Source organism: Zosterops lateralis (genome assembly GCF_965231275.1).
Source record: "Zosterops lateralis genome assembly, chromosome: 5".
Classification (NCBI taxonomy): Eukaryota; Metazoa; Chordata; class Aves; order Passeriformes; family Zosteropidae; genus Zosterops; species Zosterops lateralis.
Genome location: NC_139766.1, coordinates 23,048,395 through 23,062,681, shown reverse-complemented (window position 1 = coordinate 23,062,681; position 14,287 = coordinate 23,048,395). Strand labels below are relative to the sequence as shown.

Below are 14,287 nucleotides of genomic sequence, written 5' to 3'. Positions count from 1 at the left end.
CTTTTTATTTTTTAATTTGATAGCTTAATTTAAAAGTTATTTTGTCATGGAAAAGACTCCAAACAGACTAACAAAATAACTGTTTTTAAAAAGACCTATGACTTAAAAAATGTGATCTAGAGGGAAGTTTAACCTAAAAATAATGAAAAATAAACTAGAGCAGAGAGACGAGCTAAAATGACTCACTGTGTTTTGTACAGCGCTAGTGATAGCCGACAGCATGCCACGAGATCCAGATGAAGGAGAAGAAGGAATATTCTCAGAAGAGCTTTGGTCCAGAGAATCTTCTGCTTCTAACAAAAGAAAAAAAGCAGGTTACTGCATAATTTCAACCCTGCAAGTAACTAATTACAGTAAACTGGTTTCTGTGACCAAAATCTTAAAATTTTGTAAATTGAACTAATTTGGTAAGGTGAAAGGGTTTTGTCCAATTTCAGTGGACTTCAACTTACGAGTAACTGGTAGTTCAGCTGCAGGAGGCTCTGCTGTTTCCAGGGATGCTGAACTTCCACTATGAATTCTTAGGGTAGTTCCTGCTTTTTCTTTTACTGCTGTTATCCCATGACCTGTATCAGAGGCATATCTTAGACTATATGGTTTGAAAACTTGTTACTAACAGTGCATAATATTCTTATCCTTCATGAATTATGACAAACAAAATATCTATTAAACTTACCTCAATTGCTGAATTTTCTCTAGGTTAATAATTCACTTCTACTATATTTATATTAACTGAATATAAATGATAAAGCTGAAATATAACACAAACTACGCTGGATCTGAAAAGTAGAAGTTATTTCAGTGGCACACATAAGTTTAGTTTCCTTCTTTTCAAGATGCTAAATATTCTATTGCAATCAGTTTAAATGGAAACTGACAGTCTTCCTAAGGCTATAGGGTAGCAGTTCATGGAGTTTTCAGAATTCTAGAACAATTAACCCAAAGTTAATGGATTGTGTATGGCTGCAGGACTGAGGCAAGGATTTTGTTCTTCAGTCCTCCAATTAGGTGTTATGTTTTGAGGACTACAGACTCCAGTCCTCCAAGTTATTTCAGGATTTAAGCTCCTTAGTTTCTCATTTGAAGTAAAATTCTGAAGTGCCTCTCCCCGAAGCTACCATTTAAATACACTTTGTAAAGTCTGCTGATGTCAATTGACACAGGCAGAACTATTGCTTTAGTGGCAGGTGATCTCCTACAGAGATTTTCTCACCTTTACATGACTCATATGCATTGACTCTCTAGCCCTCTATTAAAATGGTCTACTTTAAAGTAAAGTATAAATGTTGCTACCATTTTTATCTGCATATTTTTCACAGAACAGGATTGCCTTGCTGGTTTTCTACAGAGAGTTTATTTACACTAGCAGATGACAGGGACTGGTGGATAGGGTAGACTGACTGGTAGTCAGTCAAAGGGAGGCAGTATCTTCCTAATCTGGATGAACTGCAGTTGAAAAATGCTGCCCTTTAAAAAAGACTACTCTACAATGGTCTGCCTATTTTACTTCTGGATATGTGCACAAGTATGTCCATGATGCACTCCTCTCATTATGAGCAATCCAGCTGCTGATCTTCCTTAGCTGGAAGTTTCTGTGTATCAGCTGAGATGCAACAGGTGAAGAACAAACCAGGTGAGCAGTATTTCTTTCCAACACAAAATGAAATAGCTTCACTGACAGGATTTGATTTTTATCTTGTACAGTACGCTGTTAGTGCATCTTGCATGAAACCTATCACTTCTAGCAGCAGGACAATCCAGAGTGCTTCAACTATCTGCCTAACTATTTATAAGAAATATTAATGACAATTTCATACTTATTTGGGTAAACTGAACTGTAAATGGATAAATTATTTCAGAAAAGGCATTAATACAGATGGTCAGGCAGATATCTAGACATCTAAGGCACAAAGTTATGCATAATGATTTATTAAGTGTTGTCCACGTTTTCCCACAACTGTGTGCATTCTATTAGAGAAGTTCAAAACATCTTTTCTGAGTTGCACTAACTACAGCAAAATAGCCTATCACTTGCCAGTGCTCTGCAGCATTCTGAATAAACATACACATCTGTGTATGTGTGTGTGTAGTCATACAAATATGCTTTTGAACATCTGATTCAAGAAAGATTTATTTGAAATGGAGTAGGAAAAATGAAATATTAGATTAATGATTCTGTGATTTCCAGATGAAGTACACATCAGGTGCTCTGTGACTTCAGTAATAAATATACTCTAGAAAACACATGCGAAGCAGCACCCAGAGAGATTACATATAAGAAAACTGGAGTATCTGGAGGTGACCACGAAGAACAGATATCCCCTAAGGAACAGACCTACAGAGACCAGGAATTTCATAGGCTGGACAAGGTCCTAATATTTTACACTGTAACCACATAGGCAGATAAATGCTTTTACCTATCTAAAGAAAATATGACCTTTATCTGGTTTACTTGTGTCTTACAAAAACCAGTAGTGCTTTCAACTGTGTGGGTCATACCAGGTTATGCATCACAATGTTTAAGTCATTGTTGGGTAATTTCTTGAATTTTGCAAAGTCTGCTCCAATGCGGATCCTAGAGAGCAGTGTACTGCATAGTCTAATCTCAATCTCCCACATATTTTAATGAGCTCAATGAAAATATTACTGTGGATAGATTCTGGAGTCATTTATTTAATGCCCAAAATCCTGGGACTCAAATCACTATTAATTGTGCTTTTACACTAATACAATAGATACTGCCTGTCACATTTCTTTCCATCGCTCCTGCTCACAAGTTTTTAAATGAGCAAGAGTTTTATTCTTTTCATTGACTTAATCGACTTGACTTGGTGACAAAATACTATGGTCCTGCAGTCATGTAAAAAAATCCTATAAATTTTGAGCAAAAATTTGAATTGTCTGAAAAGTTACACATTTTCAGATCAATTTCCCGCTTTTCTTCTGGTGATTTTTTAATAGCCTTGAAATGGTTACCATAGCTTTGCAGAGAAGCTAACACACTTAAGAAGAGAAAGCACACAGTTGCTGTATTGATATTTACTGACCTACAAAAGGCAGCATTTCTGGGGCTGTGGTTACATGCACTAGAATGATAAGAAAATACTCCAGGTCAGTCAGGGGTGGCTTTACTGAACTAAGCTATACGGCATGTATGTTTGACTGCAGCAGCAAAACCAGATGAGATCAGAAGACCACAACTGAAGCGACTGTTAGATATGTGCATAACCTGGGCAGAAAAGTGTGTTGCTTTGGAAATGAAAATGATTATTTGTAACTTCATAAGGCATAAAAATAAAAGAGGTCATGGGAGAGAAGTCTACAATTTAAAGATGCACTCATTTTCTTACACTGGGTGTGCTAATGCAACTGAACTGACACCTCTGAAATCTCCATTTACTCTTCTGTTAACAGAAGATAGAAGAGCCATGCAATGGGCATTGTTAACTGTGAGCTTGAGGAAGAAAGCACTCTTTTTTTCCCTGTGTTGTTGCTTTTGTTTCTCCTGCCTCCATGACTCCTTGCCTTTCTATTGGCTGGCAATTTCCACAGAATATTATTGTTCATGTTCCTAGCTGGGATCTTTCATTTGAATAGGAAGGTTTTGCTAACACTGCCTAACAATATGACCTGCCTTTTGGTTTACCCGATCTGCCCAAGGCCAGATTACAGCACTCACGAATGCTTTAGTCAGATACATCCCACTTCACTGCAAACTGTCTTATCTTCCACCTCCTAGTTTAGTAGCTTTGGATTCCCAGCAGAGCTGAGAGAGGCAAACAGACACTCGTTCTCTATGTCTGAAACCTAAACCACTCTGTACAGGATTCACTGATCCCTTGTCCATCTAGTACTCACAAGCAATTGGACTCTCTGATTCAGTGGTACAGATGCGGAAGAGATTGAGATTTTGTCCCTGGCTACCACGCTGCCTTTGTAACCTGTGTCCTACCATAGGAGCACATCTATTGAAGAACTGATGAAAATTTAGACTAGTACCATGAGTGAGGCCTCATCTGGCTCAAGCTAAAGATGAAGACTGAGGCCTTAAATGAGCACCTTTCACCAGATGAGAAATTGAGGAACCTGAAACTGGCTGGAAGAGAATCACTTCACTACATGAAGTATAGAGATGTGGAAAATCCAGCTGTGCTCTGGTTTTGTACACTAAAAAGTGGGACCCCACTGTGCTCCCTTTTAGGCTATCCTATTGGCACTCCATTCACTTCAAGTCTTCACAAAATTTCTCTTCCTTGCAGTTAAAACAAAAAACCCCAGCCTACATTCTTATAATATCTCTGCTATGTCGTCTATAAATCAGCAATCAACCCAATTAATCTAGTAAATGAGACTAGATTCAGATATCCTTATTGCAAGCATAAAAGGTTTCAATAACAGCAGTAAGTATAAAGGCTGTTAACACCATTTTACTGGTTCTCAGTCTCTTCTAGGCTATAAGCCCATATAAGCCCATGTTAAAAGACATAAAGAAATCAAAAGGGACTGCCAACCCCAAAAGCATCCACATTTCCTTCCATCTGTTACTTGCATTCAGCATTCTTAAAAAGGAATCACTGTAAAAAAAGGGCTTTGCTGCTACAGCAGCTGTAAAGTGTTATTTACAAAACAGTTCATCATGATCGCCATGTGATTTCAACCCAAAGTAATTTTCCCTTAATCAGCAGAATTTATGAAATAAAAGAAAGTCTGAAGAGATTAACTATCCTCTTTATGATCAAATAAAGTACAAGCATAAATAAAGTACAAGCGTTACACCCAGCCTTCTTTTTTAGTATTGTACTTTATTTTGCAACAGAGGAATAGTATCTCTAGAGAACAGAAATGACATTAGCAATGTTTGAACACTTTAGTTTCACATTATCTGCAGCACTGGCATTTCTGTTCCACAGAGAAGTCAATTTAAACTATGCAATACAGATTATTACACACATCCATGCGTAATAATATCCAAGCTCATGAACACAGTGACATCTCAAGTGACATTTCTTTCTGTCATACTGAGTGACAAAAAGTGTTTTTCAGCATCCCAGGGAGAACTATGAGTGTCTGCTATTTTATGTGCCATCCTCATAGTTGAGGAACTATGAGAATATACACAAGAACAAAAATCAAGACAGCAGAACAATTGCAAACAATACATTAGAAAGATGCATTACGCAGCCTTATAGTATGAATTTCAGGGATTGTGTGAATCAAACAGCTGGTTATTTTTTAAATTACTTTTACTGTGTGAATGTATTGTCAGATGCTAGTCTTAGCAACAGCCCTAAAGGTAAAACACCTTAAACTTACACAGAGTGAAGCATTTGTATATAGCATGATAGAGAACAGACCTGTTCTCTAATGTAGGAAATGTAGCTCATTGAGCAATGTAATTTCAGCACCTTATGAATGCCATACCTCATTCAAAACACCACAGCACAGGAAGGGCAAGGCTTGCAGCACTTTCAGTAAGCTAGCTGATAAGTTCATTGGAAGAAAAACCAAAGAGCTAAGTTTTAAAACACAGAAGCTGTTTTAAAAATGCAAGTCACAAGCTGCCAGTACAAACTGAAAATACATTTTGCCTCACATCAGCCCTGGGGATAAAGAGTTTGCTGTTACAGCTAAGCTAACCTAATGGCTTCTTGGTGCAGTTATGGGAGCTTCTGCTCCTCCCCATATTCCACGCTTGTCCCTCCTGCTTGCCCTGAAACTGGCCTCAAAGAGTCAGTTCAAGGAACTGAAGAGGCAGAAAATGGATTTTTCTTTCCTCTAGAGTTATGTCAGTTTAGCTTCCTGAACTGGATTAGAAGGACTCAGAGGAACATGAGTGCTGGTACAGAGAGAAGGAAGAAACATGCAAGGAAAAGACAGGTGAGGGACCACACATTTCAGTGGCTACTACCCATTAATTGATTTGCAATAGTCACCCTCTCGAGCAGGATACCTTTATCAACACTTAAAAAGACTGGATTGTGTAATGGCTGATTTACTAAAAAACACAATTGAAAAGAAAGAAACTAAAACGTTGATAATTAGTACAAGTTGTTCCTCCGTATCACAGTGAGCCTCCTTCTCCCATCTCATCATTCCAGCAACTATTTCAGTGATTCTCCTCCACTATGGTTCCACAAGGAGGAACCAACTTTCTTGCATTTTTTAAAAACAAAAGAAATCTCTTCACCTCGTTGATCAAGCTGATTCAATAGTTAGCTTAGTGTGACATCTAGTGTTAAGACCCCAAACATGGTTCAGGCAGTGACTGAAACTAATCCAAAAGCATTACAGATTCTGTTGGGTAGAGGAGTATCACATCTCTCTTGTTGTGGGGACCTCAATCCAAATAATGTCAAAATCAGTTCAAAGACAACATTTATTTTTTTAAATAAAAACCTACCACTAAAACAATTCCTGGCTGTATGTGCAGAGTTACTTAAAGTAGGATGAGATACAAATTACATGGAAACTGTGTTATTATCAGGAACTAAAATCAGTTGTGCTAAACAAATTATAGCCATGCATTAAAAATGCTCATGTGTTTGAGAATTCTCTATCGGTGATTGAAGGATAATGAAACTGAGATAACTGGAACAACATTTTAATTCAGTTTTAAATAGGTAGGAATGCAAGAAAAATTATTTACAATAAGAAAAATCATTCACTGGAAAAACCTACCCAGGGATATGGTAGAGTCTCCACTGCTGGAGGTTTTCAAGATGTGACTGGACAACAAGCTAGATAATCTCATCTAGATTCATAAAGCCTTTCCCACAAAAGCCCTGACTAGAAGACTTTTCAAGGTATCACAGACCTGGCTGGTCTATGATACTCTTTGTTAAATGCAGAATGTATTTGTCTGAGCTTTTAAAATATTATTTAGTCCACTTCAAACTTTCTGCTATTTTTACAAACTACAATTTTGAAGAAAAATACAAGGAATAGTAAATATTGGCCATATTTCACCAGACAAGCAGCTGTGTTGTACAACATGATGACAGAACAACAGAAAAATCACAGACTGAAGGTCTTCACTCCAAGAAGGCAGTTTTACTTACAGCATTTGCCACATTGAAGAAATAGCAACTTTACAATGCACTGGTCCATAGCAAAAGTATTTTCTGGTGTGGAATAGGAGATGAACTGATCAGATATTAAATGGAGTACTTGAAGTGGAATAATAAATTAATAGTAATAATAATAATAATAAAGCTTATAGAAATTCCCAATAGCCTTTTTTTCCCCTGTATCTCACTAGGGAATTATCATACTGAAGGAGATACATGGTCTACACAGTACCATATCCTGTCCATGACAGTGAGAGACAGTAAATATTTCACAGGATCAAGCATGAGTTTTCATAATAAACAACTAGGAAATAAGCCCTCTGTATCAGGAATGTAAAATATTACCTGGTGCACTGATTTCCTAGAACAAATCTAAGACTAGCTATGTGTTACATACACATTACCCAAGTTACCTTGGGTTCAGAAAACATGGAAGAACGTACATTTGCTTTCTGCTTAATTCAAAGTCTATTTTGTTTAATAAATTCACAAAGTTAGATTCAAGATTATTAGATACGAACATGGAAACTCAACCTACCCTGATCCCAGGGTCAGGAAGTCTGTCTATGCTGCAGATTCCAGGAAATAGGAAAACAGGGGGAACTGCTGCTTTATATACATCTGGTTTTAACTGCTTTTCTAGCTGTTCTTGGTCTCTGCCAGAACCTAAATAGTAGATGCGTCTTCAGTGCAAAATAGTGCAACCATTCTGATGCTGAATTAAAATTATTTTAAAATTTTCCTTTTCTGCATGTGGATGCTCTTTTTCCAAGGCAACTAGACTTGCCCCAACTGGAACAAAAAAGCTCATTTTTAGGCAATAATAATCCTAAAAATATATACTCACGATGATGACATGCCTATTCAAAATAGACATCACACAACCTTATCAAGTCAGACTGCCTACACAACAAACTTGTTCTACACACCCTAGAAACCCATTCTGAATGTAACTAGAAATGTTAATTGTTGGACTGTCTGAAAGAAAATGTAATTACATACTGACTGTGGATGTTACTGAAAAAAAAAGAGGACAAGGAAACGTCCCTCCTCCTCTGAGAAACAGACAGAAACCTTTTACTGTCCGTGAAACAGAAGAGATAAGGAGGAGAATTATCCAGCCTTATATGGGATCATCAGTATCTCTACTGAACTCATTTTTAGTAACTAGCAATTAATTTTAATTCCTAGGTTCATCTTTTAAAGCTGTTCTGTGGATCCTTTATGAGAACTGACTAGGTAACATATTTTTTGTTACAAAACATTTCTGGTTTGTGAGAAATTATTTCCCACTGGTAACTACATATTTCTATGCTTTGCTTTTTGTCTGTGAGTTTTCAAAGAGCAATAATTTTTACCTGAAGTTCACAAGGAGAGTTTGTACTGGCCTACTATTGGAAATGACAGTATAGGGAGAGGGAGTATAGGGCCCATGTTTCAATATGTTGTTCTACTGTCTGAAATCTAGTGGGACAGTGGGACAGTTTCACTGGCAATGAAAGCTGGAATGATTTTACTAGAAGTGAATTCATATTGAGTAGGCAGGAGTCAAACCTGGCATACAAACCATTAACACACATGAGCATGAAACTGGATTGCTTTGACTTGAGAAACCATAAGCCTTTGGCTGATAGTAATTGTACTGGATTATGAAGAAGTCGTGAAGAAGTCACAATCAAGTAATTCATTAAGAATTTCTATGAAGAAATCACAATCAAGTAATTAAGTAACTTTACAAATAAACCTAGTGCCTTGTCTATAATTTGAATAATTAGGACGGTCCATCTTCCTCTTTAAAAAAATCATGCTTTCCAAGCTTATCAAGGTGAAATTGTCTATGAATCCTTAAGACACAACACTAATCTGCTAACGACACACGAAAATTATTAATTATTTCCACACACTTTACCAACTGAACACTTACCCACTGTGGCAGAAGCTGATGACAGGAGAGACTTTCCCCAGGTACCCCAAGCTCCCCATCTACTTGCTCTAGATGAGGAGTCTGCAGCCTAAAAGAACAAAAATGTTACTCCACTGACAAAAAATCTTGTTCTCAAAAGGCAGGAGGAAACACAAAGAACCTATCAGACAACAAAGTCTGACATTTAATAGATGATGATCGACTGGGTATTATGTGGAGTTCAAACTTCAGTGTACAAAAAAGCAGAAGCACAGATCACATCATCTATTCCTGGAAGAGCCTTAAACTCCAGAGACGTCATTACAGATGTCCTAATAGTTCTTCAGGCACCCAATCCGATAAAGCCATACAAGTTTATTAGGGGTAATATTAGGGAGAGGAAGGAACCTGTCTCCTTCCTGGGTTGGAGACAGGAGCCAGAGTTGGAGGCTTCTCTTCCAAAGTCTCCTCACATGTGTAATTCAGTAGATGTGCACAGGGAACTCCTAACAACTGAGTTCAATAAAAACACAGCCAGGGGAGGTGCTGTACACCTTTTACAGTAATGGGCAGTGTTAAGCAATTATCAGTATTCATATTTAAATCGTGTTAATAAACTGCTGTCTCAAGAAAGTCTCCAGTAACATATCACCTCAACACAATGCAAGTTTTATTGCAACCAGACTTGAAAAACCAAATTAATATCATACTGGCAAAATGAAATTAAACTCTTCCTAGTTTTCACAAGCTTGGTGTTGCAATTTAATTTATCCCTATGCACGTTTTCTGCATAGCCTCCTTGGTTTTTGTGAAAAACAGTACATACATTACACAAAATTCTGTCCTTACAATGCAGGGACGGGAGGGCTTTTACAGAACATACATATTGCTTACTGGATTGTTTTGCTCATGCAGTGTTTCTTCCGATTCAGGTTCTGCATCAAGGCTTACAGTTTCAATGCACTCAGTGGGCATGTCTTCAGTTGTCTCTTTACTGGAAGGCAGGCTGGAAGGCAGGCTTTCGAGTTTTTCAGTCAAAGGACTTTCATTAATGAGAATGTCTCCTTCCTCTCTATTACTGACACTCAGAGTGACCTGTCCATGTTGATCTTGTGAAGGCTCATGCAAGATCTCAGCTTCTACGAGGTGTGGTACTGATTCTGGAGGCAATACCTCATTGTTGGGCATTTCCATTATTTCATGCTTTTCTTCAGATGGAGTGCCATCAGATATGTCTTCAGACATTTTCAGTTCTGAATACAGAAATAAAGTCTTTTAGGTACCATAAACATTTGAATGTTAATTATAAAACACACAGCATTTGCCATATGCTACTGCTGAAAAACAATACAGCCTTGATGTAAGACCTCCTAAAGCATGGGGCCCTGTGGAACATGCATCATGCTGGCACTGGTATCAGGAAAATACTGTAAATAGTCCACTCACTCTGCAAAATCTCACTCAAATATGAAGAACAGCATTAATGTTTTCCAAAATATGGTTTAATGATGAAAGGATACTAACTTGGAGAAGTCAAATGTAGCAGTTTCCGTATGGTTAATCCCTATATTCACTATCAGGTGTGTATGAAAGACCATTGCAGTACAAAATAATCTGAGCTGGAATAGCCAAGCAGCTCTTGCTCTCCCTTTCATCACTGCGACATCTGCAGGTCCCTACACCCTGCTGACTGACAGAGGGAAGGATAACTCTCTGCAACTAAAATGGTGGTGACATTCATGTGTTTGAGAAGGGGAATAATCTGTGAATGTGACAGGCCATGGGCCTTAGACCCATTTCATAGACACTGCCATAGCATAGTCATTGCTCACAGTTTCTGTATCACTTGTCCCAGTCTTGCTCTTTGGGGAGTGCAACACTTCTCACCATCTCCAAAAACTCCAGCTGTGTGATTAAACTTCAATTCTGAAGCTAAGGTAAGCTTGTATGAGGTAGTTACTTATTTTTTTGGTTTTGTACAGTTTTCTCTTATTTATTCCTTATCTTCCAATGTAATTTTGGAGGTATTTTCCACCACTGTGCAATCATCAGGCTGAGGATCCTGATGGGCAAAGATAAAGCCATAGAGTAAGATCTGCAGCTGATTAAGGAGTGGCACTCCCAGAGTCCAAAAGGACTCCTGGTCCATGATTACTAACACTTATTTTTTGGTAATAACAGTCTACTCAGCACTCAGAAGACAATCCTTGACAGAGGGCTTGCAAAATGTTGAGTTGCATGGCATAAAAAGACTTGTACTATCCTCTCATATTAATTAATTAATATGACTCTCATATTAATTAAATATGGCTCAAAGGTTTGCATCTGTCAGGAAGAATAGAGGTTCTATGAGATAATGAAGAACAGAAGGGGGGGAAAAAAGGCAAAAAGCAAAACAAAACTGGGATTTAAGAGAAATTTGCCTGAGAAGCATGTATTTAGATGAGCATGTTTTATTAGTCTACAGAATAGTATATATCTATAGTTTTAGCAACCTGTTTATCTAATGTGAAAGTAGATCACTTGTTTAAACCGTTCCAAGAGTAGCACTTTGGGTCAGTGAACAAGACACATAAGTGAAAAAGTAAGCACTTCCTGCCACTTGTATTACTTCAGCTTACACTGTACCTTAATTATCTTCAGAAGACATGAATTCTCAAGTCAGAATCTTTGCATTTGACAGCTTTCTATTAAAAATTCAGCACGTATAAAATGCTTTAGTGCAGGGAAGTACTGCTATTGTTTTACCATTACTCGTTGTGTGATGGGCAGCATCACCTAAGAAAAATTTTTGCCTTTGTAAACCAAATTCCACCATGAGAGGATCCTCTACTAAAACCTGTAAAACCTTTACACACATACTTCATAATTGTATGGGCATTATGTTTGAATGGGCATTAGCTCTGAGTAACCCTAGGACTTTTTAAAGGATCACACACACGTGCACGTGGAATTTTGCAGTACTGGGTAATTTTTGGGTACCACTCGGACCACGGTCCCTGCAGTTGCCTGCTGAACCTTCCTTCCAGGAGCACGGCACCTAACAGCAAATTAATTCCTGCGGCTGTGGGAACACACGGGCCCTGCTGCACCCGGGGTCAGCGCCATTCAACCTCTCATCCCTGAGACGGTTCTGATCCAAATCAACTCGGACAGCTCCGCCCAAAGGGAATTGCTCCCCGGGGAGGCGGTGAGGGAATGCTAAGGCCGGCCGGGACGGCGGGCAGGGCAGTGCCCGGCCCTATAGACCGGCCGCGCTGAGGGGACCGGCGGCGCCCGCCGAGCGTCCGTCCGTCCTCAGGAGTTTCATCTCCCCGGGAAAGCACAGCCCAGCCGCCGCCGGGCGGCCTCGGGCACGAATCACCGTCCCCGGGCAGCAGGGAGGAATAACGCTTTTGACGACGGCACCTGGCCCCCCTCTGGCTCTCTCGCCGCTGTCTCCTCCCGGCGGGGCTGTGCGGGCACGGCAGGTGAGCCCCCCCCGCCCCCGCCGGACAGGAGCAGCCGGGGCGCCGCTCCCCACAGCCCGCGGCGGCCGCAGCTTCCCGCTTCTCCTTCTCTTTTTCTCCCTTTTCGAAATTCCCCTCCGGAACAGAGCTGTGTGGCGCAGCCAGTGTCAAAAGCGGCAGAAAATACAGAAACCGCCGTGCTCCTTACCGCTCAGCAGTGCCCGACCGGCGCGCCCCCGGCTCCTGCCCTTCCCGCCCCGCCACGTCGGCAGCAGCGGGGGGAGGAGGCAGAGCGGGCCGGGCAGCCCGGGCCGGCCCCGGGGAGGAGGGAGGGCTGGCTTTTGTCCCTCGCTCTCCTTCCGGCTGTGTGAGGCGGCCGGCTGTTGCACGTCCCGGGGCTGCAGGTCCCTCAGCCCCAGCGCGGGGAGCCGGCCCGGCCGCCATGGCCCCTCACGGCCCCTCACGGCCCCTCACGGCCCCGGGCTGCGGCTGCAGCTGCGCTTCCCTCAGGCCGGCCGTGCCTCCGCCTCCGCCTCCGCGCCGGGGCGGAAAAGGGGTGCATTTCATAGAATCGTAGAATACTCTGAGTTGGAAGGGACCTGTCAGGATGAACGAGTCCAGCTCCTGGCGCTGTGCAGGAGGATACCCCGAGAACCAGACCCCGTGCCTGAGGGCGGTGTGTCCCCAAAGGCCCCCGGACTCCCACAGGCTCGGGGCTGTGCCCGCTTCACTGGGAACCCGGGTCAGTGCTCAACCATCTCCTGAGAGAAAAAGTCCAAATTAACCTAGTTGTTGAGCTGGCATAAAAATGTATTACTTTCTTCTTTAGAAAGTCTAATCATTCCTCAAAGTGAACCGATCATGCTGTGTGACTTAGACATTTACCAGACGTAAGTCTCTGAAGTTTCTCGTTAAGGTAGTTAGCAGCATACCAAATGTTTGTAGCCCTACTAAGTTTCTTCTGAAGGTCTTTAAGTGAGAATTTAAGTGTCAGGAAATGCTGGGTAATTTATTAATGTTAGCTGTATTTATTGAAAATGAAATCTAGAGTGGCCCTAGGGATTTCCCTCTTTTCAGTGGAGCTTGTGGAAGAGTAAGAACAATATTTTAGAAGGAATCAGGTAGCTGGAGATCGTTTAACCCATGACAGATAATAATTTTGCCTGTTACGTGTATCTTGCCCTGTCAGTTTTGCAGATTCTTTACATGACCATGCATGTTATAGAATGGCAGGACATTATTAATGCAAGACATTGTTAATCACTGTTGTAACACAAAGTTATCACCTAAGGATGAAATTAACATTATACGTATACAGATGGGGATGTCTGTCTGTTTGGATATAAGGATGCATACATTTTTTAATGTTCCTAAACTGCTTCTTTGAATTAAAGATTTTTTACAATTAGCATTTTCTAGTTTTTTTCTCTTTCAATTTTCAGTAATTGATTTCACTTGTATTGTTTCACTATGGTAATATTGCAAATGGTTTTTCAAGTAGCATTAGAGATTGAACACTTCCACTCAGATTTCGCTGATGTTTGTTATTACTATGTCATCATCTTTCCAGTGGGTTTCAGAAAAGATACTTGCCTTTTAATAAATAGATAAATATAAATAAAAATGAAAAGACATTTGGCTACTTTTAACGGAACATGGAAGTATGCATGTCGTTCATGGACTGTATTAATCTACTTCCAGTGATTGCACTGGTAAATATGAGTGCTAAATCTGAAGGGTTAATGGTATGCAATTAATGGTAATATGCTTATTTTGCTGTTTAATGTATTGTTCATCTCACTTTATAATATGTAGGCATACAAACAATGTCAGTGGCAGCTCATACTGTCACTGAATTGAAGAGATCC

General features: G+C 40.1%; 1 protein-coding gene across 3 annotated transcripts in view; it reads right to left on the bottom strand.

The window, feature by feature from the left end:
- The window catches only part of FAM114A1 (family with sequence similarity 114 member A1), a 28,435-nt gene extending 15,743 nt beyond the window's left edge, over positions 1-12,692 (bottom strand). For all 3 annotated transcript variants that reach the window (XM_083861643.1, XM_083861644.1, XM_083861645.1), the window contains exons 1-5: positions 12,628-12,692; positions 9,865-10,223; positions 8,992-9,079; positions 453-566; positions 187-293 (exon numbers count right to left, since the gene is read on the bottom strand). In XM_083861643.1, the coding sequence (XP_083717769.1) occupies positions 187-293; positions 453-566; positions 8,992-9,079; positions 9,865-10,215 (660 nt within the window). In that variant the 5' untranslated portion in view covers positions 10,216-10,223; positions 12,628-12,692. The remainder of the gene's footprint in view (positions 1-186; positions 294-452; positions 567-8,991; positions 9,080-9,864; positions 10,224-12,627) is intronic.
- Between the last annotated feature and the right edge of the window lie 1,595 nt (positions 12,693-14,287).